A 26207-nucleotide genomic window follows, 5' to 3' on the forward strand; every position below is an offset into this window, starting at 1 on the left:
TGTCCACGTAGCCCAGGGTCCCCCAACTTGCCAGGTCGGCAGGCTGCCAGCTCCAGAACCTACCCTGCCTTGTTTCCTTCCCAGGGAAAAGAGCAAATCCTAAAGAACCAGTAAAACTTCTTAGCTTTTCCTTTAAAAATACTTTCTCTAACTAGTATTTTCAATGTGAATATTGTAATCTCAAATTTTGACATGGAGGGGTGCCCTGCTTCTGCCCACCTCTAGGTTTAAGTAAGCTAAACTAGTTCCGTAACTTTCAGATACAAGACCTGGAAAACATTTTGGAGGATATTACTGAAAATGAGAACAAAGCACAGACTCTACGCAACTGGCTGGAAGCTCAGAGTGATCGACTGAGATCTTTACAAACCCCGGCAAGTCTGATCTCTGCACAGAACACGTTAGACGATTGCAAGGTAAAGCATTATTTGTGCGATATTATTGTAAAAAACATATAGCAATTTGCTGAATTCAGCCTAAACAGCTGCACAGATTTTAATAGGAAAATAATGTAAAGAAAATTGCCATTTCCTAGAAGAATACTGTAATGAAATTTTAATTAAAGCCTGTTAGATTCAGGTGATAAAGAGCCACTTTTAATAGTGGGTTACTATTTTATGGGGTTTTTTTCTCCTACTGAAGAAGCATCTGCTGTTGTTCTGTGGTATTTGGAGTGTTGTGCAGCAATACTGTAAATCTTATTCTGAGATGCCTACAAAAGAAGTAGTTCTCAGTTCAGCACAGCCATGGCAAAAGCTACCAGTTCCGTTAGTTTGAAGAGCTCTGTGGTACAAACATTGTGGAAACTGCAGAGTCCCATTTGGAAAAATAGCAACTCTCTCTTCTCCTGCCGTAGAATGTAATCTCTCTAGACCAGCCTCAGTAATCTGGGTGTCCTTTGGTTTTGTGGTGTATTTCTAGGCAGCAGCTCCCTCAAAATTAGTACAGGCACAGCCAGCTAATAATTGGCTCCTATTACTCTGACAGTCTGCTGTTTTCATTCAGTACAGTGTTCTCTCTCTGTTTTTTAATGTGGAATATTTGTTCTTTCATTGCCATGGTTACATGTCTCCTGTAGTAGGCTGCTTTTATTGCCTAGAGTGCTCTGTTACACACTGAGTTGCTTGGCTCTCTGAAGCACTCTGAAATGTGTTGTGGGGCCAGAATGGAAGAAAGACACAGGGTATCTTTGACTAAAATATTAACCTGCTCACAGCAAGGTACAGTGCTAGGATGCAGGTGGATAAAATGTTTCATTAGAATTAATTTGTTCAATAAAAACAAGGTCCAAATTTGCAAATGCTTTAGGGACAGTACGTGGGGGGAAAAGAAGGTCATGACTTTTAAGTGTAGTGTTATAGGAAAATGTTACAGGCCGTTGGGTATATGGACATTTGCTCATGTTGTGAAGAAATTATTGCTGAGCTTTCCCCAGCATGTCAAGACTAGTTTATAATCTTGCTGATTGTGTTAGGTGGGAAGTTATTCTCCCAGGCATCTCACTGATTTCAGTGGGGTTTCTCCCATGGGAGAAAGCCTCTGACTAAGAGGACAAGCAGAAAATAACTTTTGAGAAGTTGTTAGGATGTCAGGGACCCATATTACAAAACCAGTTCCTATCTTACCTTTGTCTGCTGGAGCAGAGGAGGACCCAAATGCTAACCTGCCCAGGAAGTTCAGCTGCATTAATAGAAAGGCTTTTGCATCTGGTACCAAAAGACCTGCATGGTGGCTGAGGAATTAGCTCCTGATGATTTCCTTCCCAAGCATGATGTCCGGTGCTCATGCTGCCACTGAATGGGTTGATTTTCGTTTTACCTGCAGGAGACAACCTAACGCAGCCACTGTCATTCTGAATTCCTGTAAAGCAGTGGTGGTGGTATTTCATGGCTTACACAGAATTGGTTTTAAAGAAGGAAGGTTTGTCTAAGCTCCTCACACAGAGGTTTTTTCTGTGTTCTCATTAAAAGATCATATTTATCCTCCTTTTTTTTTTTTTTTTTCTTTTTTCATTTAGGAGCTAGAAAATCAACTCACAACTAAATCCAAAACTCTTGATGAGCTCAAACAGAGTTTGGCTTTGAATAGTGGTGTGGAACAAACCCCAGAAGCCCTGTCTGTCAGGGTAGCTGAGCTCTGTGAAATGATGGACAGCATTGCAAGCCAGGTAAAAGCTCTCTTTGTGTTCAGATTTCCTTCACTACATATTCTTAACCACTGGTGTTATTAATCTTCTTAATGGGATGGCAAAGTATTCCTAACTCTTAATTGCATCCTTCCTAAGGGCTTCCTTTTAAGTCTTTAATGTAAATTAATGTATTTCCAAGGTTGAGAGAGAAAAAAAAAGTCTGATCTTGAAGCAGTTTGAATACAGGGGAGGAGGGACAGCCCCCCATCTGCAGCTTAAGAAAATAAAGAAATAGCACTGCTATTTTTCTGTCAAGTTGAAAATGAAAACCTTAAGCTCTCTTTCTTGATCTGCTTCTCTTCCAATAGTCATTCTTCCCTGTAGGGCACTGGTGGAAGCTGCCTGCTCCTGCCTGGTTCTCACTGCAGCTTTTCCATCTCCCATTGTTCTTTCATCCACACACCTGGATGGCTTTTGCAGTCTTCACATCCCATGTAGGTTCCAGTAGCTTCAGGAAGAGTCTGGCAGAATGGTTTCCCATGCACATCGACTCCCAGAAGTTTGCATTTATAATTATGTTCTCTTTATACTTGGAACTGATCTTTTTTATGTAGATGTAATTGTTAGGCACAGAAAATATGAGTACGTTAATGGATTTAAATTTGTGATAGTAAATAAGCATATACTGAAGAGGATTATATGTGATGCAGTGATTGTGTTTACAGTAGAGATTCCCTTACACTGTTTGCTATAAATGCCTTGCTTTTGTTCCTTAAAACCTTATGAAACCTGAACCCTTTTGCTTGAACTCTTCCACGTGAGGTGTCAGTCCAGGGTGGGTCTGCTGCTGCTTGGTTTAAGTTTCAACAGAAATGATGCCGCTGTTTCTTAGCAAGAAAGCAGAGAAATTTTTGTGTGTGTACATGATGAAAGTTTCTCCTTCCACTGTGGAGCTGGGGTTATAAATCTGTAGGATTGACAGCCTCATGTTTTTTTCTTCTTACAGTCACCATGGTTCGTATTAATTTTAGTGTTTTCATGACCTCTAAGCATCAAACTTACAAACTGCAGAATGTTCTTATAGCTTCATCATCTGCATGTGCAATGAAACATCAAGTACAGCTTTCTTCCTACGAGTGACTGCTCTCAGCAGAGCCAGGTTGGGATTTCAAATATAGGTCTGAGGAGCTGTGACACCGTGATCGTGTTGTCCGTAGGTTGATCTCAAGACTGTGAGTCTGTGGCCCAGAGACATTTCATGAGCACGATGTCTTTCCATCTTCCTTGTGTGGGCAGTAATTAGCTACAGGCTACAAAAAGCAATTAGAGATTCCTCCCACCTATACCATGATTCAAATGAGAACGGGGATGATTAATCCATCAGCTCCTGTGCTCCTGGAACTAGAATACAATGATCTATGCAGTCTGTTTAGGGTGAACTATGGTGCAGAAAAGTTTTCATCTTCCATTGTGTGGATGCGTAGTCAGAAATGGAATCTGACATCTAGTTTTGCCTGGTCCCATGGAGAGACGCTTGTTTCTTTGCCTAGTTTTCATGCTTTTCTCAAAGCATCAGGGACTGGCGTGACTGAAAATAGATGTTAAACTACATGAATGTTTGTCTAACCCAGGATATGCCTTATGTACTTAACTGATGCACAAGGATAAAAATGACAAATCACACTGAAGGAGGACTGTGGGGTTTTGTTTGCAATGTCTAGGAGTATGTGACAAACGGAAACCACGCTCGTCCCCATATGGGTTAAATGCCTGTAATAATATAAAAGATACAGAAAACAAAAAGGACATCCGTGATTTAATTTCATATGAGAATCGTGAAGTTCCTAGACTGTGATTCAGGTGGGCCTGCATTACTAGCGCACAATGTCATAAAAGGGATGATAGCTCTCCAGGGTGTTGTAGTGGCCTCTTTTCCATACGAAACAATTTCCATTCGAATTTTCTTTAAAATGAAACTTGATCTCTGGATCAAACTATCTCCTTCCTAAGAAGATCAATTTCCTCCCACTTCAGGTTGATTTTGGCAGGAAGGAATAAGGAGTTCGTTATTTCAGTATTCTCTTGGTTTTGGGGTGCTCTGGAGTTGTGGCTGACAGAATTGTGCTGTCTTGAACTCTGGATAAATTTTTATTTCCAGCAAATTCTTATACTTTACTCTAAATACTGTTTAACTGCTTGGTTTGAAGCAGTTCCTTACCTTACCTAGTAGGAAAATACTCTAACTTGTGAAATTCTTGTGGATTATCACGGAGTGAGCACTGAGCTTAGATTTTTACATCAATTTAAAGGTAATTTTTGTCAGGACTACCCAAGAAATAGTAACAAATGTGGTTTGTTTGCAGGTTTCAGAGCTAAAGACCTCAATGCAGTCAGTACTGGAGCAGTGGAGAGTATATGATGAAGTTTATGCAGAAGTCAGTGTGATGACGACAAGATATTTGTACAGCATAGACCAGTGCAAACCTTCTGTGATGTCATTGGAAGCTTTGAAAAAACAGGTCAAAACTCTCCAGGTAACTCTACTGAAGTTGTCTTATTTCTGTCCTTCCTTTTAACAAACTCCACTGGAAAAAAAGACAGAAAAATGTATCCAAGCAACTTGCTCTTTAGTTTAGTGCTGTTGAACTCAGTGGAATATATGTATATTTTTTTTATCTCTGGAGGCACTAAGGACTCTTTTTAGACTTTTTACTTGATTTAGTGCATAAGTTCAACTTTGGTGCAATTTAGGTACCAAAGTTCAAGAGATGAGTACAGCTGCGACCATGTCGGCTTTTTGGTGGGTTAGCAGAGCCTTCATTTCAGGTTGCAAAGATCCTTTGACGTTTTAGTTTTCTGCACATGCATCCTCATATGAAGCACCAGGTCCTCATGGTCCCTTACCCTACAGAACCAGATGGACATGTTCACTCCACCACCATCCTTCATGCTAATGTCTCCTCGGTCCGTGTCTAATCCACATGGACAGCAGGAAGTTTGGCTGAAAATACAACTGGTAAAGGAAAACCTAATGTCATCTCCCAATGTGTTTGCTTAGAGGTTACTCACCATTCAAGTGAAAGATGTTGGTTCCCTGCTCATTGTTTAAAAGGAAATATGCCCCTTCTCTTGCGCTTCCCAGGAAAATGTCCTGCCATAAGGCTGTGCCATAACCTAGGAGAAGATGCCTGTGCATCAATGCTGGGACTTGGTGCATAAATGAAGGGGACCTGTGAGAAAATTAGTGAAGGGACCATGTCTTTAAGTCTGTGATTTAAACACTCCCCTTGGGGTACTATGTCCCAGCCTCTGTACAGACACATTTTGCATCTTTCCGCATATAAATGGCCCTGGACCTTTTGTCCAGGATTGCCCTTCCCAAAAGCTGTGGCTTGGATGTGAATTAATTCATTCAGTTCAAAGCTGTGGGTTTGTTAAATGCACTGTTTCTTTAAGAGCAAATAAATGACCAGTTTAAAATAGGCCTTCTGAATGTTTTTCTTTTAATTTGAACCATTTCACATCTCTTTTACCTTCCTAATTTTTAGGATCAGGTGTTATATTTTTCACAAATATTTTAATCTGTGCTGCAAACATTTGGCATTATTGCTATCGTATTCCTACCAATCTATAGAGGAAGCTCTACTTAGGTCATTCATCTCCACAACTAATTGCAATAATCCATGTTGCAGTCTCTTCAAGATGAATCGGAGAACAGTGAAGAAAGTTGGGCGAAGCTCCAGGTTGCTGCCAGTAACCTGAAGAAGAACTGCTCCCCCTCCTTTGCAGAGATTATTGAACAGAAGTGCACAGAGGCACAGACTAGGTAAGCTTGCAAAAAAAAGATCACAAAAAAAGTTACTGAGGCAGGACTTGAATGACTGTCAGATTTTTAAATCTATATTAATACAACTCACTTGTCTAAGGGTACCTGTGTGAGGAGTAGCTGATACAACCTTTTTTGTGATGGATCACAGAGCAAAAATGGTGCTGTGTCAGCGGGCTTTCCGTAACATGGGTATGAATGCAAAGAAACTCCCACAGGAATACTACACCAAATCATATTCTGGAGGAGAATCTACTAGGAAAATTCTTTTATCCTTTGATGTGTTGGCAGGTGGAACTCGGTAAATGAAGACATCACAGATCAACTGCGGGAAGCACAGGCAACCCTACAGCTTTGGGAGCCCTTTGATACTTTATGCACTGAGGCAGCAGCCAAGTTAGAACAGCACAAAGAGCAGTGCGCTCAGCTCTTGGATGCTCACGTGCCTGAGGATAACGTGATAGAAATCCTGGAGCAGAGGATACAGGATATAAAGGTACATTAATATGCTTCTGTTACCTGGTACAAACCAGGGTTTATTTTTTGAGAATCAAATCGAAAGAACACTTTTTTCCCCTCTCCTCCCCAAAAATTCAGTCAGTGGAAAACATACAATCTGTGGGATTTTGCCATTAACAGGCACGTTTTTATTTCCTTTAAATACTTTGACCAGAACCTGAGACCAAACCAGACAAGAGTTAGCATAGGATGAGAAGAGACCAGAAGGGAGCAATCATATTCCATCTCTGCCCCTGTCTGGTCAATACAAAGAATCAGGTCTGTCTTGTGGCTAAACCAGCACAGCCTGTTTTGGAAGGAATCATTAAACCAAAAATTATTTACTTTATGGGACACTGCTTGGGAGGAGAGATAGTATCTACTAGAACAATAGCTGGGCAAAAAAGACCAGTTTTCCAGAACACAGAACTATCTTGAGGTCCTCTATAGTCTTCAAATTGGTTTCATTTGGCTTTGGTACTTTTTTTTTGGCCTGGTCTGATAAGTTCACAGATTTCCAAGCTTATTAGACTATTCTAAATGCTTCTGACTTTAGGCAAATGAGATCTCATGCTGAGACCACAAGGGTACATTTGACTCTCTAGACAGCAGAGCTGTCGTTAGGTTCTGACACTTTTGGTTTATTCAGACTGCAACGAAGAAATATAATAATCCTTATTTTAGGACAGAGCAGTGATTCATCATGCTTTATGAACCTCTAGCCACAGTGGAAGGAGCCCAAAGTGCTCTATTTTGCATGTGGCCAATTAAGAAACTTTACATTATGGGAAAGAGAGCTCATGTATTTCTGACAGCAGCAAAACTTAGACCCAAACACTTTCACTTTCTTCTGATCTATTAATGGCTGTGGCATTAATTCGTCAAAATGTCAGCAAAATGGCATCACATTTTCTGGGAATTTTGGGGAAGTGTTTTGTATCTACTAAGCAAGGCATGACCATAGGTCCTGTCCTGGCATGTGTGGGTAGGACACACGGAATTTATTGTGTTTTCTGAAAGTGGTGAGTTGGAAGAATGGGGATCAGTGGTATGGCATTTGAGTTACGTGTGTTTGAAAATAGATGTGCATTACAAAACTGTATTTTAATCACTCTAATCTTTTCCGGTAGGAAAGATTATGGTTTTATAGAAACCGATGATGGTTTTGTGGAACTCTGTTGGCACATTAAATTAAAGTTCTGTGTAGAAAGTAAGAAACCAAATTGGATTTTTTACTAAATGACTGAAGCGGCAGTTTACAATATGATCCATTCCAAAGACAGGAGTCAGGAACAAAGAGCTAGTTTGCTTTTTAGGGAAACGTGTCTGTTCTTTGCTGTCAATCACAAGTCGTTGTTCATTAATCACGGAAAAGACAATATACAGTGACAAATCCAGTGGGTTTCATGGCCAGAAGTAATAGACAGTTCTAGAAATACATACATTTCAAGATGCTATTCCTTGTCCAGGTCAAAACACTGAACAAATATAAAATTACTCCCTTTACTGCCTTTAGAGTTTAAATTTATAGCATCATTTCTGTAGTAAAGGGGAATAAATAAAACCAAAACCATAGTCCTCAGTTACTAAGGGATCCAAAGTACTGGAATGTGTGTAACACAATAGCATTTCTTATCTGATAGCATGGCCCAGTTTCTCCATCTGCCAGTGCAAATCCATTCTGTAGAGAGGGATATTCTGATTTCCCTCCCTGCTCTCCTCTGTAGCAGTAGTACCCCACTGCCCGAGGTCACTGGTGTTCCATTGAACTTCGAACTGTGCCTTTCCCAGCACTGGAGTCAGTGGATGCGATTCCCATTATCCTCTGAGTAAAAGACTGAAGCTTTCACCATAGCTGAATTAGGCTCCCGGAGGAGATCAACAAAAAGAGCTTAGTTACAGCAACAAAAGATACTAAATGAAAGTGGCACATGAATGATGATCTGATTCTTTTGCTGACTTCTTTTTTTCTTTCCCCTTCTCTCATCAGAATTTACAGCATGGCCTTCAAAACATAGCAGGATGCCATGCCCAGATGTCTTTGCTGGCTGATCAGATAAAACAGCAGGCTGGGACAGCTGCTCAAGCCGTTCTCTTGGAGAAGCTGCAGCCACTCCAGAGAGCACACTATTTGGAAAAGATGCTGCAGGGGAAGTTAGATGAACTTGAGGTATTTTTCTTAATATTAAATTAGCTGTCAGTGTGAGGTAACTTGTTCACTAGAACCCTGTCGTTCTTGAATTGAAATGTAATTTCAGTAAAATAAAGCCTGACAGTATGATCAACTGTGTAAAAAAAATAATGCATGAAGCCAGAGGGACAGATGAAGGAAAGGTTTCATTCTTCTTACCTGTTCGTGTTGCTCTAACAAGCCTTTGCAAGTGGACCTAATACAGTCAGGCAGTGCAGGACCCTCAGATGACTGCAGGTTAGAAAACGTATTCCATGTACTTAAAAGTAAGTTGTAAACTTCCACAGCTCTACTTTGGAAAAAAACCTAAGGGCTTCAGTTTGCTTTGATAAGAGTGCACAAAATGTACCCAAAACCAAGCAAAAACTGTTGTAATTTGATGTTAATTTTGAAGACCAGATTTACATGGCTGTTCAGACAGAGTAAGGAGGGACCTGGATCCAGGTTTCCCTCTATGATGCTCTGCTCACAGGAGTGCTGTGGGACTTACTTCCCCTCTGTGCAGGTATTACTGAGAAAGCTTCCAAGCAAATGTACTGTTCTACATTTACTTACGTAAAACAAATCTGTTCCTGTGAAAAAGTCTGGTTTAAATGAATTTTTCTGTTCTAAAGTAAATTCATCAAGACATTTTCAGCCATCTCTATTTATGACTCCATTTACCAGCACAGTGCAATGGCTGGAAGCCAGATCTTTATGAAGATAACAGTTTTCTCATATTCCCTGTGAACTTCTCGCTCTGTGAAAAATTTCATTTCTGGGTAATCATTTTCTCTGGTGTAACCCTGCAGTATTACCACAGAACTGTCTCTCTCCCCAAACCAATTTTTGCCATTCATTCCTTATAATTTTTTTGCTGTTTCAATGTTCTTAGAGATGTGTGGTTTAATTTTTGCTCTTCTCCCTGACCCAAAGAAGCCAATGTAGTGAATAAAGAATTTGAATTCCAGCCCTAGTTATTTTTCTGCACGGAGCTGATGCCAGGGCTGTGGGCACATGGGAGCAGCCCCTGTGTGCAGCTCAAGGGAAGCTCATTTTCACAAGTTCCTTCCCTCTGATAAACTAAGTTCTGTCTTTCCAATTTCACAATAAATCAAACAGCCCAAGGCTACAAAAAGGTATCGCAGATGCCCCTATTCCGTCCAGATAGAGGAGTCTCTCAGGATTTAGAGATTAAATTTCTTGTTCTCTGCTTTGGCTTAAATTTTCCCCTTATCCAGTGCACAAACTAAAAAAGTTCAATTGCTGAGTTATGAATACATTGGAATTTGGATTTAATGTCTGTTTGTTTTCCTGATGATAACCCCTTACTGTTCTTTTTCTTTGTATATTGGATATATATATGGCTGAATAATAAATCATAATTAATGTAAATATGCAATATTCACTCTAGTTCAATCTTTCACAACTGGAGGATTTCAATAAGTGCCTGGAAACGCTGGAGGGTCATGTCAAGAATTGCACAGACACCTTCGATAGTCTCTGTCTAGAGGGAGAAACAGACAACTCGGAATTGCTCTTGGTATGTTTGAATTCCCAAATACAACAAGATACATACTCAGGATTTAAGTGTCTGTAGGATACCAGCTCTCGCCTATTTCAAACAATTTCTGTCCTAAGTATCATAGTTACAGCGCTTCCACCAGAGTAACTATAATCTCATCCAAAACACAAAAAACAATGATTTAAGTTCATAAAAACTCTAGGTGTGCATAGCAGGCCAAATGTCTGCCTGGGCAGGGAGAAAGCTCACGTAGATCTGGGGTTGATGGGAGATCTTTTTCCCCAGCTTTGCTCTGGAGCTGCCCTGTTTCCATCAACATAGGGTACAAAGTAAATCTGCAAATACCAGCTCTTGAGTATCCGTTCAGTACTGCTGGAAAATTAGGCCCTATGTAAGGGAATTGTGACTTTTTTGTTTCCTATATTCTTTGAAGTTAGCAGAGAAGTGTTGGGTTTTTTTTGGGTTAGCATTTTGGATGTATAACATTCAGATGCTTCCTACAGGAGAGGCTTCTTTATTGCTTTGAAAGGAAAGAAAGGCTGTAAATTTTTTGCATTTTTTTCTTTTACTTCCAGAATCACACACTGGAGCTTGCTGCACTTTCTCCCAGCATAGAGAGTTTGAATGAAGCAAGCATTAAACTGCCACTCAGCGACTTCACCCTGAAGAAAATGCAGAGCCTGACTCGGCAATGGAGTCAGAAAACAGCAGCTGCTCTGGAACGCTGCAGGTCTGCAACGCAAACCAAATAACCACTATAACCGTTGCCTTTTCTGTGAGGAAAATCCAAACCAAATTAGAGCACGGGAAGTCTTTCAATCTGTTCTCAGCTTTCTCAGGGGGTTTCCAAGTTGAATTCCTGCCCTTTCAATTTACTCCAGGTTATTCAGTGGCTGTTTGTATTCCAAGTCACTTGAAGAAAAACCTGGATGTTCACAGGGGAAGAAGGTAGCAAAGTGCCAAACAAAACCCTGTTATGTTAGTATTACTAACCATCACGTTAGACCATATGCAAACATACCCAGAAAAACAAGCACCAACACAACAGTATCTGATGACTTCTTTTGTTTTACAGTATACTTGAGGGAGCTCAAAATGATGAAAAGAAATTCTTTCAGAAATGTGAAAACTGGATGAAATTCTTAGAAAAAATGAAGGAAGCCTTAAAAACAAATATTCCAGGACGGTTTGAAGAACTGCAGGAGCAACAGAGAGTATATGAGGTAAAGCTAACTCTAAAAATTGAATCATCTTCTTGAGTGATGAAGGTGGGGGGAAATCTCTAGAAAATACTATGCCTTTTGAAAGTAGATCTGGGCAGAGTTTTACAGAGCATTTCACTCTTTAAATGTGGCCTTGCACTTATTCAGAGGAAAACTGTGAAATGTGGAATCCTCTTCCAAAATGGATGGATCCCTTTTTGCAGGGATCAGACCTTTAGGAGTGCGTCCTCAAGTGTTGTGTCATGGAAGTTCTGGATTTCCCCAACCCTGAGGTTACTTACCCGTGGCAACTCACCTGAAGACGTGGCAACTAGCTAAGCAGTTTGCTGGTGATCTGGCAGGAACCTTACCAGTTTGTAAAAGAAAGGCATTTAAAACGAAATGTTTTCACAGCATATTTCCATTTTGACCAGTTGTTAAATTTTGGTGGAAGTCTGTTTCACTGGTATATTTCCAAACTCTTGCTATAGAGACGGTGCTTCATGCACGCATGACAGCATCCATTCAGAGGAGAAGGCACGTTGCATGCGAGCAGTAAAATGTGGATGCAATTCTAAGCAAAGTTTCTCTCTGTAGACTTTGTCCTAGTGGTGAAAGGATGGAAAACCAACCAAAATACAGAAAAAAAAATCAAGTGGTAAATGCTAAACATCTGTTAGGGTGAGCTTTGTGCTGCTGCAGTGGACCAGAGCTTCACACTACCTGAGGTACTGCTGCCAATTCCACAGGGCGTTAAGTCCCTGCACGTCAGTGATATTCATTAGGGTCCACAGAAAGTTATTTTCTCTCTTTTAGTTAGACCTCTCCATTCGTTGCAATGAAATTATTTATAGAATTAACTTCTGCTCATTGTGATAGAGTAAATTCACCCTTATGTGTAGCTACTTTATATCTTTCCAATGGGTTTTTCTGTCTAGATTTTGTTTCTCATGAATGAGTCCAGCAAACTTCAGGCTTCAGATTACCTGCAACATACAGCTCCTGGTGGGTTCTGCTATCACATATGTGCAAGTTCCTCCTGGTATCCAAAAAGTGTGGAATCTTTTAGAATGTATTTGACACTAGCGCTTGAAAATAATAGAGCTTTCGGTATTTAAAACTAAATAAAAGCTGTCACCTGAGAGGAGCAGAACGAGCTTTCATGCAAAAGTTGCTCAGTGAATAGTTAAAACTTTTGTTCTCATGGTATTTTCAGATGCTGCAAACTGAAATTTCCATAAATCAGCAGACATTTAATTCTATCATAGCAAAAGTTCTACTCTCCTTGGAAACCGGAGAAGCAGAGAAAAGGTAATTATTTGTTTTTCTCCCTAAGATCCTGGTAATTCAGTGCATATGCTCCTTGTTTGGAGATGGTATGAATCTTTGCTGTCATGAGGACATAAACCTGAATTCTTGACTGGGTTCACTCTTTAAATAACCCTCTGGCACATTTTGCAAAAGTGTGAGGAGGTGCTATGAGAAAGAAACACAGATGTTCTGGCCAGACTGCATTTTGGATAGTAACTGGATGCTCTACCTAACAAAAATAATTGCTCCTGAACAGGAGGCTTTCATGTCTACTGCTACCCTGCCGTTCTGGAAACTGTAACTGCGACGGAGAAGCCACCCCCTTACAGAGGGTAATACAGACGCTGCATATGAAGAATCTTTTCTCTCTTCCTAGATCTCTCTACTTTTTAAACTGCAGAGGTGTGAGACTGCTCATGTTGCCCCTGGCACACACAACAGGCCATTGAGTCACTGGCCACACAAAACATATGGGAGCTAAACCTGTTCTTTATCAGTATCATCTTATACTTTTCTCTTAATCATGTAGAGTGAGAAGCAGCAGTATTTGTGAGCAGAGGTTCAACGGCCTCAGGCACTTGTGCTGCAAGCACATTACCCCTTTCTGCCAGAGTTGGTGTAACCACTCCAGCTAGATCTGCTGGATCACCCAACCATGTCGTAGGAGGGGCCAAAAACTGCTTGAATGGGTTCAATAACAACACAGAGCCTTTTCACTTTGCAGTTAGGTCCCACTGCTGTAGTATACAATGATGTTAAAAGCACAGATCAATTTTGCAGAGAATCGGAGATCTTGTCTCACTTGCATCGACCACCTTCTTCGGATAAATGTTCAGTGCATATTGTTTCTGTGATTGCTGTACTATATATGCTGCTCTACCACAACAGCAAGAAAGACGCAGCATTATCCATTCTTGTGTTACGTAAAAGTGTTTTTTTGATTGCTTAAAAGATGGAATACAGAGAGGAGGGCTGAGCTTAAAGCTGCATAGAGCTTTTTGTGTAGTTGGGTGTTGTAATTGGAGCACAATATTGCAAATGGAAATCCATCACAATTATTGTAAAAAATAGCCTCGAGGTCAAAATATATTAACACTCAACACTTGTCATCTTCAGAACAGAGTTTATTTCCAAGCTCACATTGCTGAAGGAGCAGTGGCAGAATGTTATCCGGATGGTTCAGCAGAGGAAGAAGGATATCGATGGACTTGTGAGTCAATGGCAGCTCTTCAGGAGTTCCCTGCGGAGTATTAGCAGATTTCTTGCTGATACAAACAGCTTCCTCGCACCTGTGAAGAGCCAGGACTGCTACAGCCTTTACCAGCTTAGAAATCTAATTCATGATTTCAAGGTACCGTTGTTTATTTTTCATAAATCTAAAATCTTCATTTTTTTCTCAGACAGAAACAAGTTCTGTCCAGTAAGGTAAAAAGCTTTAAAATCACATGCTTTCGGGGAAAAAAAAATTGCTGACACTTTTTGCTGGCACAGGTGAGAAAATGAGAAAACAAGTGACATTGTGAAAAGCTTATTATAGTCGGTAACTTCCCGGTCAACATTGTCATTTAGTGGCCTTGTGTGCTTTAAAAATATCACTGAAGTGAACATGGAATTGCAGGGTGCCAGGGAGATTCAGCAGGAACCCTGGTCAGCAGGTACCTCTAGGTCTGTGTGCACCATATCGCCGTGGCCGCTGAACGCAGGACTCGCAGTTTACCTGAAGGAAACGGGCGCAGATGTGGCAAGACGGGCCACCTGGGTCCTGCATGCACAGGGATGGGCAGAAGGTGCCAGGAGAGAGGATAATAAAGCATTTGCAAGGGGGTCTGTCCTTGGAGCCACCGCTCAAGGACACACAGAGCTGGGCAGCAGTTCTTCAGGACAGCGAGTTCTGCATTTTACTGCAGTGGAAAAAAAGATTTTCCTTTGTTAATTTTAGGTATCTTAGTTTTCCAATTAATTATGCACCCTTTCGTTCTATAAGAAAGCAAAAGCAAGCAGTGAACTTGAAGGTTGCTTAAGGCGATCTAAAACCTTTCAAAAATACATTATTGAACATTGTTCACATGGTCCAAGATTTATTGTGTTCCCACGCACCTAATGTTGATGGATTAACACATTACCAGTATTCTATTTGGCACTTGCCCAGTTTATTTCATCTTTATTTTTACCTGCTGTGTAAAGACGATTTTCAGTAGATTTTAAGTTAGTGCTCATGATTTTCCTTAGTGTGAAAAGCCAGAAAGTCTTTTCCCTCCTACTCCAAGTTGCCCTTCCCTCCTGCTGTTGTTTTACAGAAAGAAACAATGATCATATCTGCTTTTGTTATAGACCAGTTTGTGTTGTAGGCAAATTATTACTGATGGCTTACTTCACTTGGAGTATGTCATAATTAACAGAGCTGTTATCTCTGCAAGATTTGTCTTTGTTGTTGATGCTAGAGGTGCTAACAGAATTTGATTTTTTTTGATTCAGAATAACTCAGACAACTGAATTTCCATCTTCTTGTAACTGCTGCACTTTGACTCTATGGATTCAGTCTGTGAAAAGCCATTGCAGAGTTATATAGATCAGAAGATGAGATTTCTCTGAAATCTAAAAAGCAGATAGATCTTTTCATGACTCTTTCATGAATGTGAACCAACTAGTGCCTTGTAACTCCCTTTGTGAATTTTCACTTCTTTCCCAGTGAAATGCTAAGAGTGTGCTTCTAAAACTTGCTAAGAACAACTTTAACTTAATTTTTTTTTTTTCTTTTAAAGAGTAAGGCAGTGATTTTTCAGAGGTGGCAAACCATGTACTCCTTAATCATTGATGTCGGGGAGAAGTTACGCACTGTCTCCGATCCCAAGACCAGCGCTTTTCTCCAGGAGGAGCTCAGCCAGTTACAGCAGAGCTGGGGGGACACCCAGGCCCAGCTGGAGAAGAAGAAGATGCAGCTCAGCAGCACTGTCCAGGTAGATGATGCCCTCAGGGAGCAGCAGCACCTGCTTCTCTGGCATTGGGTCTACAGAGCTTCCCTGCCCCACCATTCCCAGTGCTGAGCTCTGTACCAACAAGGCAAATGCTGAGCTGCTGCTTGCTGCAGGGGGCTTGGAGGGAAGTGCCTGTCATCTGCCATCAGGGCATGTGGGAAGCTCCAACTGTGGTCCCCAGTTTCTCCAAAGGAATGTGGGGCTGGCATCCAGTTGTTGCTACAATGGATGTTCCCACTCTGATTGTCCTCATGCTCCCCATGGCGTGGAGCCCCTCTCCTGCTTCGGGCTGTGAAGCCTGAGCTAAAATTTAGCTTAGAAGGAGTTAACATGATTTGTTGCTCCTCCTGTTGTTGCACCTCTAAAGAAAAGGGGAGGCTATATTTATTTCCTTAGAGGAATGAATTTGCTTTCATGGCTAGACATCATGTCTTAAAATTCCACACTGTCATTGATACAATCGCCAGCACAAATACTATGCTTAAAGCCTCTCATGTTGGAGAAAACAAAATGAGCAGAAATGCTCTGCAAGGCAAACCTTAAATACAAGAGAGGGTTCTTCGATAAATCCATACACCGAATTCTTGTGGGGGGTACTATGTATCAAAAAGAAAATCCAAATAACCAGGGCACTTGATTATTTCCTTTTGTGGGTTGAAGAGGCTATTTTGTAACATATCCATATGGTTCAATATGTCATTATAAAGTATCTTAACATTTTATAACTTTCTTGCGTCTCCTTGAGCAGAGTTGGGACTGCTGTGAAAAGCAAACCAAGGAATTAAAAAGCAGACTGCAAGAGCTGAAGGAGAAAGTAAAAGATCCACTTCCAGTTGAACATGAAGAGCTCTACAAAGCCAAGGAGCACATTAAGGTATTGAACAGCCATACTGTATTTAAATAGATGTAGTCTTTGCACAACACCTGATCCCTTTAAAAATCAGTTTTCCCACTTACCTGCCCTTCAGTGACACTGAACTTCTCTGCTTTATACCATCCTGATTGCTGCCAGTTGGCAAAGTCCAGCCAACCAAGAAGATTACAAGGAGTACTTGTGGTTTGGATTCTCTTTCCTGCTTCTGCTCCCTTTTCACAGTCCAAACTTCTAAAAGAAGTAGTTCCTCAAACAAACAGGAAAAATCTCCCTGGTCTCAGCTCAGTTGGCTGCTGTCCTAATGGCTGAATGGCTTTTTGTTTTCCAGTCCATTTTGGACTGGGATCTCCTCAGGCAAGAGACCTTATAAGTCTGCAAAGCACCGTGCACACCTGCAGGATCTGAGAATAATTAAAGAGAAGGAAAATTAAGAGTAAGGGAGTGGCAAAAGCCCTTGCAGCCCATAGTGCACTAGGAAAATTAAATGGCAAGGAAAGCAGCTCCAATGGATAGGAGACATTCTGTCTGGACTGGTCAGTCTTTCATCATCCCTTTATGAAGTGAATTGTTGACCTATGTAGTGGGAACAAATAAGCTTATTAACAAGCCAAGGCTTTGAACTCATTATCAGCTGTCTGAAATCTTCTTTGTGAGTGCTGGCTGCCTTTCCCACGACAGCGGCCTTGCTGTAGCCCTGGATTATTTGTGAGATGGCAGCACACAGCTCCTGCCTCTTATTCCAGTAAGAGAAATTCAGCCACGGAGGTGTCAGGGTCCATCGTTAGCTACATTATTGCAGGGATTTGACTGTTGTTAGGATATATAAATGCATGTGTGCACATCTATGGGGTGTAATTTGTTTGGAGCTCAGGTGAATTTTAGTCTCAGGTTTGTTTGGATTTTTTTTCCTCCAGATTTTTTTTATGATTTAGATAAGTGACTGGATCAAAAGACCTGTGACAATGCACAGGGTTTAGACTCAACACATTTCTGATGCAAACACAATTTTTTTCCCTTTAAAATGAGACAAATTGGATGCTCTGGAAGAGGGTGGTTTTTTTTTTGTTAGAAGAACCAATGACACTGCCCAGCAACCGCCTTGCAAAATGGGACATATAGTACCTCGTGTGGAATATCCTGTTTCCCAGTGTGTACAGTGGTGTCTCTGCTTTTTACATGACAATTTTAACACTGATCGGGAAAATGCATGACCTTGTTAAAAAGGAAAAGGGGATTTGAGGGCATGAAGCAGGAAAGAATGTGTTTGTGTGAATGAGAAGTTTAAAAGCTCCAGGTTTCTGAGAAATCTAAAGAAGCGCCTGTGAAATAATTCATTAGAGAGGGGAACAAATTTTCTTTTTTTAGCTTTTAAGTAAATAACCTGAGATTGCAACAAATGGAGGTGGAAAACAACCTGACCAAAATAATAATTAAAAAAAAAAAAAAGAAGTGGGCATGTTCCTTCCTGGATGTGAAACTCCAAACGCTGCCCTGGAGCTTGGGGAGCTGCAGGGGGTCAGGCAGCCTTTCGGCCCTTTCAGAGGTTCCTGCTGCCCCAGTTGATGAGAAGCAGCTCAGCCCTGGGCTCCAGTGGGCTCCCAGTTGGGCGCTGAGCCAAATTCCAGGGGGGACCCCATCCAGTCCGGCCGGGGAGCGCTGCACAGGCTGCTGCACATTCCCCTCCTCCCCCACCGCCCAGGCAGGGGATTAAGCAGCAGGTTTGGAAAGCAGAGCTTAGTGCCAAGGCTTGTGTTGGGTGCGCTTCCATGCAGGAGCTGGAGCAGTCGCTGGCGGACTGGGCCCACAACATGAAGGAGCTGCGGGCCATGAAGGTGGAGCTGGCTCACTGCATCCTCAGCGAGGACGTGATGGTGCTCAAGGAGCAAGTTGAACATTTGCACAGGCAGTGGGAAGAGCTCTGCTTGCGGGTAAGTGTTCCGCATCCTCTGGGGCTTTATAATGAGGTGTTCGTGGAACAGAAAACAAGGAGGGGGTCAGCAGGCTCACTCTTGCAGCCTTGGGTGGGGGGTTCTCCTCGTGCAGCTGGCCAGGGGTGAAGTTTGTCCTTTGTTTCCTGGAAACAGACTGATGAGATTTTTTTAAAAAAGGCAAAAAAACCCCACAAACAAACCCACACAACCAAAACCTTTTTAACTAGTGAGTGCCTGAACTGCACAGAGCAAAAATGCAGCTGTTTACTAAAATAGGTGGCTTTGTTCTGGGCTGCCAAAGGGAAGGAGGGGGAGAGAGGGATAAACACGGGAATTGCCCGAGGGCATGAAGCAGGGAAGGAAAGGGGGAGGTCTTTGCAATCTGATGTTAAAAAACACACCAGCAGAGTTGATAAAGAAAACTTAAATGTGTTTAACTACTGGCTTCTTGGGTTTAAACACATTAAGAACTGACTTTTTCATAGCAGTAAAATACTGTGAAACATTTGCATTCTTTGTGGCTTCTTGCAATATTACACTTGATTTAGTGCTGCCTGTAAGATTGCTGGGGAACATTTACCAGCAAAGTCACATGAACTTGATTCATTATGTTATTATGCAGATTGAATGTGTGTTTACTTTGCCCTGTTAACAGGATTGGAAGAAGTCAAATACTTGGGGATCTAAAGTTACTCTGGATGGCTCTGGATGCCTGCAAGCCAAACTCTTGTCTCTCTTTACAAGTCAATAGCTTTTCTTTTACATTTTGTAAAGAAGTATTGAAGCGAGTTAGTATTTTGTGCCTAACCCTTACTCAGGCAAAGGTAAAGCAATCCTGGTGGGAATATTGCCAGAGTAACGAACAGCTACGCTTATTTCACAAACTTTGGTGTGATGAAATAGTTATTTAGGTTTATTTTTTTTGCATTGCAACATGAAAGAAGAATTTAATATCTTTGCCTTAAACTGAATAGTTAATATACAACCAGTGTTTTGTCTGTATTGTTCCTGAACTCTGAAAATAATTCCAGAGACACTCTCCCCCCTCCTGAGAAATATAGGCCATTATTTTTAAATCAAAATGCCTGAAGCATTTTCCTAATGGAAATCTGTAGTTAAGCCTATAAATGAGAGAACTTTGTTTTTCCTTTTCTGGTGAACTGCTGATGCCTGCTGTTTGAACTGTTGTGAACAGCCCAGAAAATTAAGCTATCTTTTGCATGTACCCCACTACAGTCTATCCAAGTAGCAATTTCCCATAGTAATTTACTTAGATTGTATTCAAAATTTCTATTTTAATTTCCTGAGGGGACAGCATTTAGGTTAGTTTATCTGAGAGAGAAGGAAGGGGTGCCGTTAATGTGACTGGGTTAGGCACACAAAAATGTGTAGCGAGAGGAATCTGTACTGAAATGTTTACACAGCTCTAATGAGTCTCCCGAGAGCCCGCAGGGATGCTCAGCCCTGGACACCGGGGTAGGAAAGCAGAATTTTATCCGTTCTGCTGCTGGCACAACTGCTTTGTTTTGGCTAGCAAATTAGAGGACTGTATTGTGTGAAAAGAAATCTGCTGTATAAATGCGGAGAGGTGAAAGCCTTTGAGAGCGAGAGGCGGCTGCAGCTGTCACGGCCACGGGAGCGGGGCAGCCAGACGCCTGCGCCAGCCTGGGCAGGGACACACACACACTGAGAGAGCAGATGCGCTCAAGGGATTAGCGTTGATATAGCTGCCTGTGCAAGGTACATGTAGGTCAGAGATTTAACTGTTCACATCAGTGAGTGTCCTGTCCTAACGAATGGGTTGGATGCCTGGGCCTTGATGTATTTTCAGCCTCCCTTGGGGATGGCCAGATTGCTCCTGCTTCACACTGGGGATGCAGAACTGGAGCTGGTACTGGGACAGCTGGGCTGAGGAGAAAATGCTCAAAGCAAGGCTTGAAGAGCTCATGTTCCTAGAAGCTTGACTAGGAATTTTTGGCTCATTCCTGTTTTACCCCTGATATGTATTGCTTAGCCAGCTCAAAGTGGCTTCCTGCTCCTAAAATCCTGCCTTGACCCGTGCTTACCACACAAAAAGGGAGTCAGGATCATTGCAGGGTTTAACAATGGTTTTGCTGATGTGCATAGTCTCTTCTTCCATGGACCAAGTTAACTCGCCTCTGCACGTGGGAGATGCTGCAAGTGGTGGAGGAAAGATGAGAGGTTTACCCTCTTAGCTCTGAGGCTGAGAGTGGGAAGGAGCATCCCAGAGCAGAGCCCTCATAAGGAGACTTTCTGAGGTCCCTGTGGTCCCCAGAAGACTTCTTCCCAGTGAGAACTTCAGAGATTGTTTCCATGTGTCCCAAGACAGTGCTTTCGGCCTCATCTCTTTGCTTAGATCAGCATGAAAGATTTAGAAATCACTTTCACCTTCCCATCCCCTCCTCAAAAAAAAAAAAATAATCAGAATTTTAAAGGACAGAAGCAATATAGTGGGAGATCACTTGGTGCCTCCTATTTTGATCTTGGTGTTAGGTGGAGCTGGTTTTGCTTCTGCACTACACACTTAAACTTCACTCTAAGGTAAAAAATAGTATTAGAGATTAGTCTAGAAGGATCTGTAATGGCATTTTGAAGAGTCATATACTATATAAGGTGCATGTTAGATGTGAAGAGGGAATGTGTCCTGCCCTGGGGTGATGTTTAGAGTGACCATTCGCAGCTAAGGCAAGAAAAATGTTGTGCTCAGTCTTCTTTACACAAAGTTTATTGCTGAGGGGTTAGTTGTTTGTCTTGTTTTGTTTTAGTAGAACTTGTACCCTTTTTCACTTCTTCTGTCCCATATATCTTAGCACAGAAGTCCATCAAAGTAGACAAATGAATACAAATACATATATATGATCCCTAGGCTAGAAATAAATACTGTTAGCTACTAGAAGAGTGACCTTGCTTCTTTATGTCATGTTGGAGCAGTTGTATTAGCTTTGCTGGATCAGGCAGCATCAGACCATAATTTCCCTGTCTAGATAATTTGTTTATCTGTCCTGGCAAATGTAATTTTGAGGGGAAAAAATCCATAGTTTTCAATAAAAAGGATAGATTCTTGATGCTGATTTTTTTTTGGAAGTTCTCCAAGAGCTGGTGAACAAATGGAAAGTAAAGAGATATAGAGATAAAGTAATTGCAGTCAGTAGTTGCAAAGTTTCTCTTACAGTTGCAGAAAAAGAAGAACTTACCTATGTGTTATTTCTCTTGTGTTATATGTGAGACTGTACTGAACAGTATGTAGTAGTTATATATTTTATATTCCTTCTTTGTTTGGCATTTTCAGGTTTTCACTGAGTAATATTTAAATTGTTATATAAGCTCATTATTTATAAAGCTCTCACTCAGTTTAATTCTTCTGAGGGAGAGAATCTGGTGTTTGCTAGTCAACTTTTGGCCCTGCTATCCAAAATAAGATGTAGTAACAGTCTGCTTGCTGGCTTTGAAAAGAGAGCTAGAGATATTTAATAAGTTCTCCTGTGAAATGGAAGATGATCAAACACAGACTAGAAATTAAAGGGCTCATAATTGCTGGTTTCCTTCCTGAGGGAGATGTTGCCAGCGGTTAACGTGTGTGCTTATCCATAGGTGTCTCTGCGGAAGCAGGAGATCGAGGACAGGCTCAATGCCTGGATTGTGTTCAATGAAAAGAATAAGGAGCTGTGCTCCTGGCTGGTACAAATGGAAAGCAAAGTGTTACAGACTGCAGATGTTAGCATTGAAGACATGATAGACAAATTGCAGAAGGTAAGTAGTAACGCCACTTTTCTTCAATTGCAGCCTGATAGCTCATTATAGAGATGCCATTCCTCATTTCTTCCTTGCCTCTCAGAAACGATATGTGATATAAAAACAGCAAGTACAGGCTTTTGTGAGAAGATGAGCTTTTTTAGCCTCAGCTCGTATTCTTCTACTTGGTGTTCAGACCTGGAGCATAAGGCAATGAAGCTGGTGAGGAGTCTAGAGAACCAGTTTTATGAGGAGCGGTTGAGGGAACTGGGGCTGCTCAGCCTGGAGAAACGGGGGCTCAGGGGAGACCTTATCACTGTCTACAACTACCTGAAAGGGGGTTGTAGCATGGAGGGTGTTGGTCTCTTCTCTCAAGTAGCAAGTGACAGGACAAGAGGAAATGGCCTCAACTTGCACCAGAGGAGGTTTAGATTGACTATTATGAGAAATTTCTTCACAAAAGGGTTGTCGAGCATTGAAACAGTCTGCCCAGGGAAATGGTGGAGTCATCATCCCTGGAGGTGTTTAAAAGATGTGCAGAGGAGTTTCTTAGGGACATGGTTTAATGCCAAGTTATGGTTGGACTTGATGATCTTAAGGGTCTCTTCTAGCCACAATTATTCTATTATTCTATTCTATAACACAAAACAGAAATGCCACCTGGCTGCATTTAGGCATGGAGTGTGATGTGTGAGTTGCGGTGGCAGGGGGTCTGGGCTGTTGGGGTTGTGGGGCACACGTGCACATCCAGCACTGCTCAGAACTTTCCCCGCTGGGATCAGTGGTGTCCTGGGAGCCACTCGCTGCTCTCACCACCTCCACCTCCATCACCAGTTGCAGAACTGGTAGTCAGAAAGCAAAGAGAAGGTTAAATGATGGGTAGGCCTCATGCCAGGCAAACAAGAAGTTACCGCAAACAAAAAATAAAACCTAATTCTTGCCCTTCTCCTTGGTAGTCAATGCAGTCAGTGCTTTCTAGTACTTTTGTATTAACTTCATTTTAAATAGGACCATTATTTTGCTGCAGTGTTCCATCTCATGGCTTAAAGGTCTCGGTGTCTAATACAGATCTCTGGATAAGAACACCAACAAAATAAAGCCATCATAGACATGAATTTGGATTCTTTTGAGATAGCTTGATTAAAAAATTATGTTAAATCAGGAAAGCAGAGACAAATTTAGAACACCGAACTGCTATTTTTAGGAGTACTTATTCCTGGCACTTGAGGGTCTTTAAGCTGCTTATTTTTTCATAGTGGCTTCATTGTGAGAGTGCCTTTCCATTGAGGGATTTTTTTTGTTTTGGTTTGGTTTAAGTGAGAGAGTTCTACATGCTAATGTAGAAACCTCAGCCATTGCAACCCAAACCTGACTTCAGTCACAGACGTGGGAAAAGAAAGAGATAATTTTGTTTTGGTTTTGTTGTTTTGTTTTGTTTTACTCAGAAATTAAGCCATGTTTGTGTATATTTATCAGGATTGCATGGAAGAAATAAACCTGTTCAGTGAAAATAAGCTTCACTTGAAACAAATGGGCGATCAGCTAATCAAGGCTAGCAACAAGAGCAGAGTTGCAGAAATAGATGATAAGCTCAACAAAATCAATGATCGCTGGCAGCATCTCTTTGATGTCATTGGAGCACGGTAAGAAAATGATTTTCAGTATTTTATATGACATAAAAGTCAGAGGCTCGTGTCCTTGACCGTCAGAAACAGACTAATGTGATTTTTCAGTTCTGTTCAAATTCATTGAGAGTCAAATTAAACTGAAGCTAATGCTTTTTTTGTTATGACTTGTTACTGTATTATGACACCAAATGTCTTAATTTATCTAATGGCAGAGGGCAGGGTCTAAGAATTCATATGAAATATAATTTGAAACATGGGAGCTATGTAAAAGGAAGAGTGATTTTTCTGTTTCATGTGTTGAATTACAACTTAAGTTTTAAGGCAGTATGGTAGGAGTGTGTTTGGGCTCTTTAGGAGAGCCTCCTGTTTTAAGACAAACTTTTATTTTACCCTTTATCTGAATGCACAGAATTCGGGAATAGATTCCCAGCCTGTCTCTGTAGATTTATACAATGATAATGTTCCTTTTTTACATTCAAAAGTGTATGAAATTACATTTCCTATTAGTGCTATTTCCTTACTCAATCTCTCCCATAAAAACAACTGGAAGACTATACCGTGAGTTTAGTTTTTGAATTCAGGAACTTCTGCATGACAGTGAAATCGAAAATACTATCAGTTGAAATTAAAACATAAACCAGCAAAGTCTAGGCAATGACTTCTTCTTAAAGGATTAAACACCTTTATTATACTTGACAGAGTTAAGAACATCATGACCATTTTAGTATTAGCCTTACTGAGACGATCCCATTTCACTGTTATCTGAGTTTCTACCACAGCTTGGGAGGAGGATGCTGGGCTGCTCTCACTGCCTGTCCAAGTTTATTAGTAATCCAGGAATAATTAGGCTAATGCCAAGTTAGTATTGGTCTAAATTTCTCTCCCAAGGTTTTGTTTCACCTATAACCCCTCTCTCTGGGCCTGCAGCAATTCTCTTATTCAGTTAACACTTGGGACACATGAGGCAGGTGGTTATGCTGCAAAAATGTAACTCTGCCTATGCTGGGTCTTAATCAGGAATGAGATCTGAATTAATGGTGACACATGAGCTGTGAATGATTAAGCAGAAGCTGCCTTCTTAAGATCTACCACTTTGCAGATATTCCTGCAATGGTTCTTCTCACAGTGTCTTTGTGTTTGATCTGGTATAGGAAAGAAAGCTTCACTTTTATAGCAGCACTTTTTCTTTTCTCATCCTACAGTAAGACAGAACTTTTAAAATGCTTCAATGATAATTTGTGTTCTGCTGTGTGTTAGTTTTGAATTGCAGCATTTTTTTAAATGCACATTAAAATGCACTATTTTAAAATTATGGTAAATATAGCACATTTCTAGTTAATTTTTAGGAAAATATGCCAAAGAACTGAGGGGATACGAGATCTGGCAGTCTTACTCAAGTAGTTTGTGACAACACAGCACTTGTTTGTCTACGTGTGATATCTTAAATCTTTATCTTCAGACAAGTGTATGGTGGTGCTTTGAGGTACGTTAATGCAGATTTGCCTAGAGCATGAATGTAGCTCCCAGAACTGGATATCCAAGTGGATATTGCAGCTACCGAGGGGGTCGGTGTGATGCTTTATGACCATTCCTGTGTTATTACCCCAAAAGGTCTGGAACATACCAGCGTTAACATGCCATTTCCATAGACTTCATGTTCAGGACCAGGGTAATGAACTGGGAGGACTTGACAAAACAGGGTTGTAAGCAGGTGGTCCAAGGTTATCAGGCAGCCCAGTGGGCTCTGCTGGTCCTCTCGGACTTGATGCTAACAAAGGTTCAGTGTATTGCAGCGTTTTGCAGCTCCAGTGCATCGCATCTCCTCCCTCACGTAATTCACCTTGCCTGGGCTTGGATTGCAGCTCAGCTGTTCTTGGCTGCTCAGTGATAGATATTATTAATAGATAACTACCAGACTAGACACTCACAACAGAATCTAAGTGTGGTCCTAAGAGTTTATTTTGCCCTGTTTACAACCTTCCAACTTTCAAGATCACTCCTATACTGCTCCGTTGCCACTGACATTTGAATTCCGAAATAATTAAATTAGACTTCAGCCATCTGAAATTTTCATCTCACTCAAATATGCTTCAGGGTGCTCAACAGGAGGCTCCTCCTGTGCTTTTGGGAAGCCTCTCTTAAGCTTGGGCGATAGGGAGGAAGCAGCAGTTCTACCAGTCGCAGGTGTGACACAAATTGGACTTCTTTGGAGGAGCAGAGCAGAGCAAGGAGCCTTGGGCTGGAGTCGAGATGACCTGTGAGCGTTGGTTGCAATGCCCCATGCTGGTAGACTGTCTCCTTCCTTTTCAGTTTAGTTTTGCTAAAACTTTTTGAAAAAAAGCATGTTTAAACTGTGTTGAAGGAGCACATGAAATAGAGTGGTGGC

General features: G+C 41.3%; 1 protein-coding gene across 11 annotated transcripts in view; it reads left to right on the forward strand.

Moving 5' to 3' along the window:
• SYNE2 (spectrin repeat containing nuclear envelope protein 2) overlaps window positions 1-26207 on the forward strand; it is a 197853-nt gene that overhangs the window by 140992 nt on the left and 30654 nt on the right. For all 11 annotated transcript variants that reach the window (XR_010473239.1, XM_065065861.1, XM_065065855.1 and 8 more), the window contains 16 exons: window positions 261-416; window positions 2018-2167; window positions 4492-4662; window positions 5821-5954; window positions 6246-6450; window positions 8443-8622; window positions 10037-10165; window positions 10723-10877; window positions 11223-11370; window positions 12566-12660; window positions 13777-14011; window positions 15423-15617; window positions 16384-16509; window positions 18282-18437; window positions 22053-22211; window positions 23670-23836. Coding sequence is in view for 10 of the 11 variants with exons in the window: in XM_065065861.1 (XP_064921933.1) it covers window positions 261-416; window positions 2018-2167; window positions 4492-4662; window positions 5821-5954; window positions 6246-6450; window positions 8443-8622; window positions 10037-10165; window positions 10723-10877; window positions 11223-11370; window positions 12566-12660; window positions 13777-14011; window positions 15423-15617; window positions 16384-16509; window positions 18282-18437; window positions 22053-22211; window positions 23670-23836 (2561 nt within the window). In the remaining variant the exon portion in view is untranslated. The remainder of the gene's footprint in view (window positions 1-260; window positions 417-2017; window positions 2168-4491; window positions 4663-5820; window positions 5955-6245; window positions 6451-8442; window positions 8623-10036; window positions 10166-10722; window positions 10878-11222; window positions 11371-12565; window positions 12661-13776; window positions 14012-15422; window positions 15618-16383; window positions 16510-18281; window positions 18438-22052; window positions 22212-23669; window positions 23837-26207) is intronic.

Source organism: Columba livia, chromosome 5 (assembly GCF_036013475.1).
Source record: "Columba livia isolate bColLiv1 breed racing homer chromosome 5, bColLiv1.pat.W.v2, whole genome shotgun sequence".
Classification (NCBI taxonomy): domain Eukaryota; kingdom Metazoa; phylum Chordata; class Aves; order Columbiformes; family Columbidae; genus Columba; species Columba livia.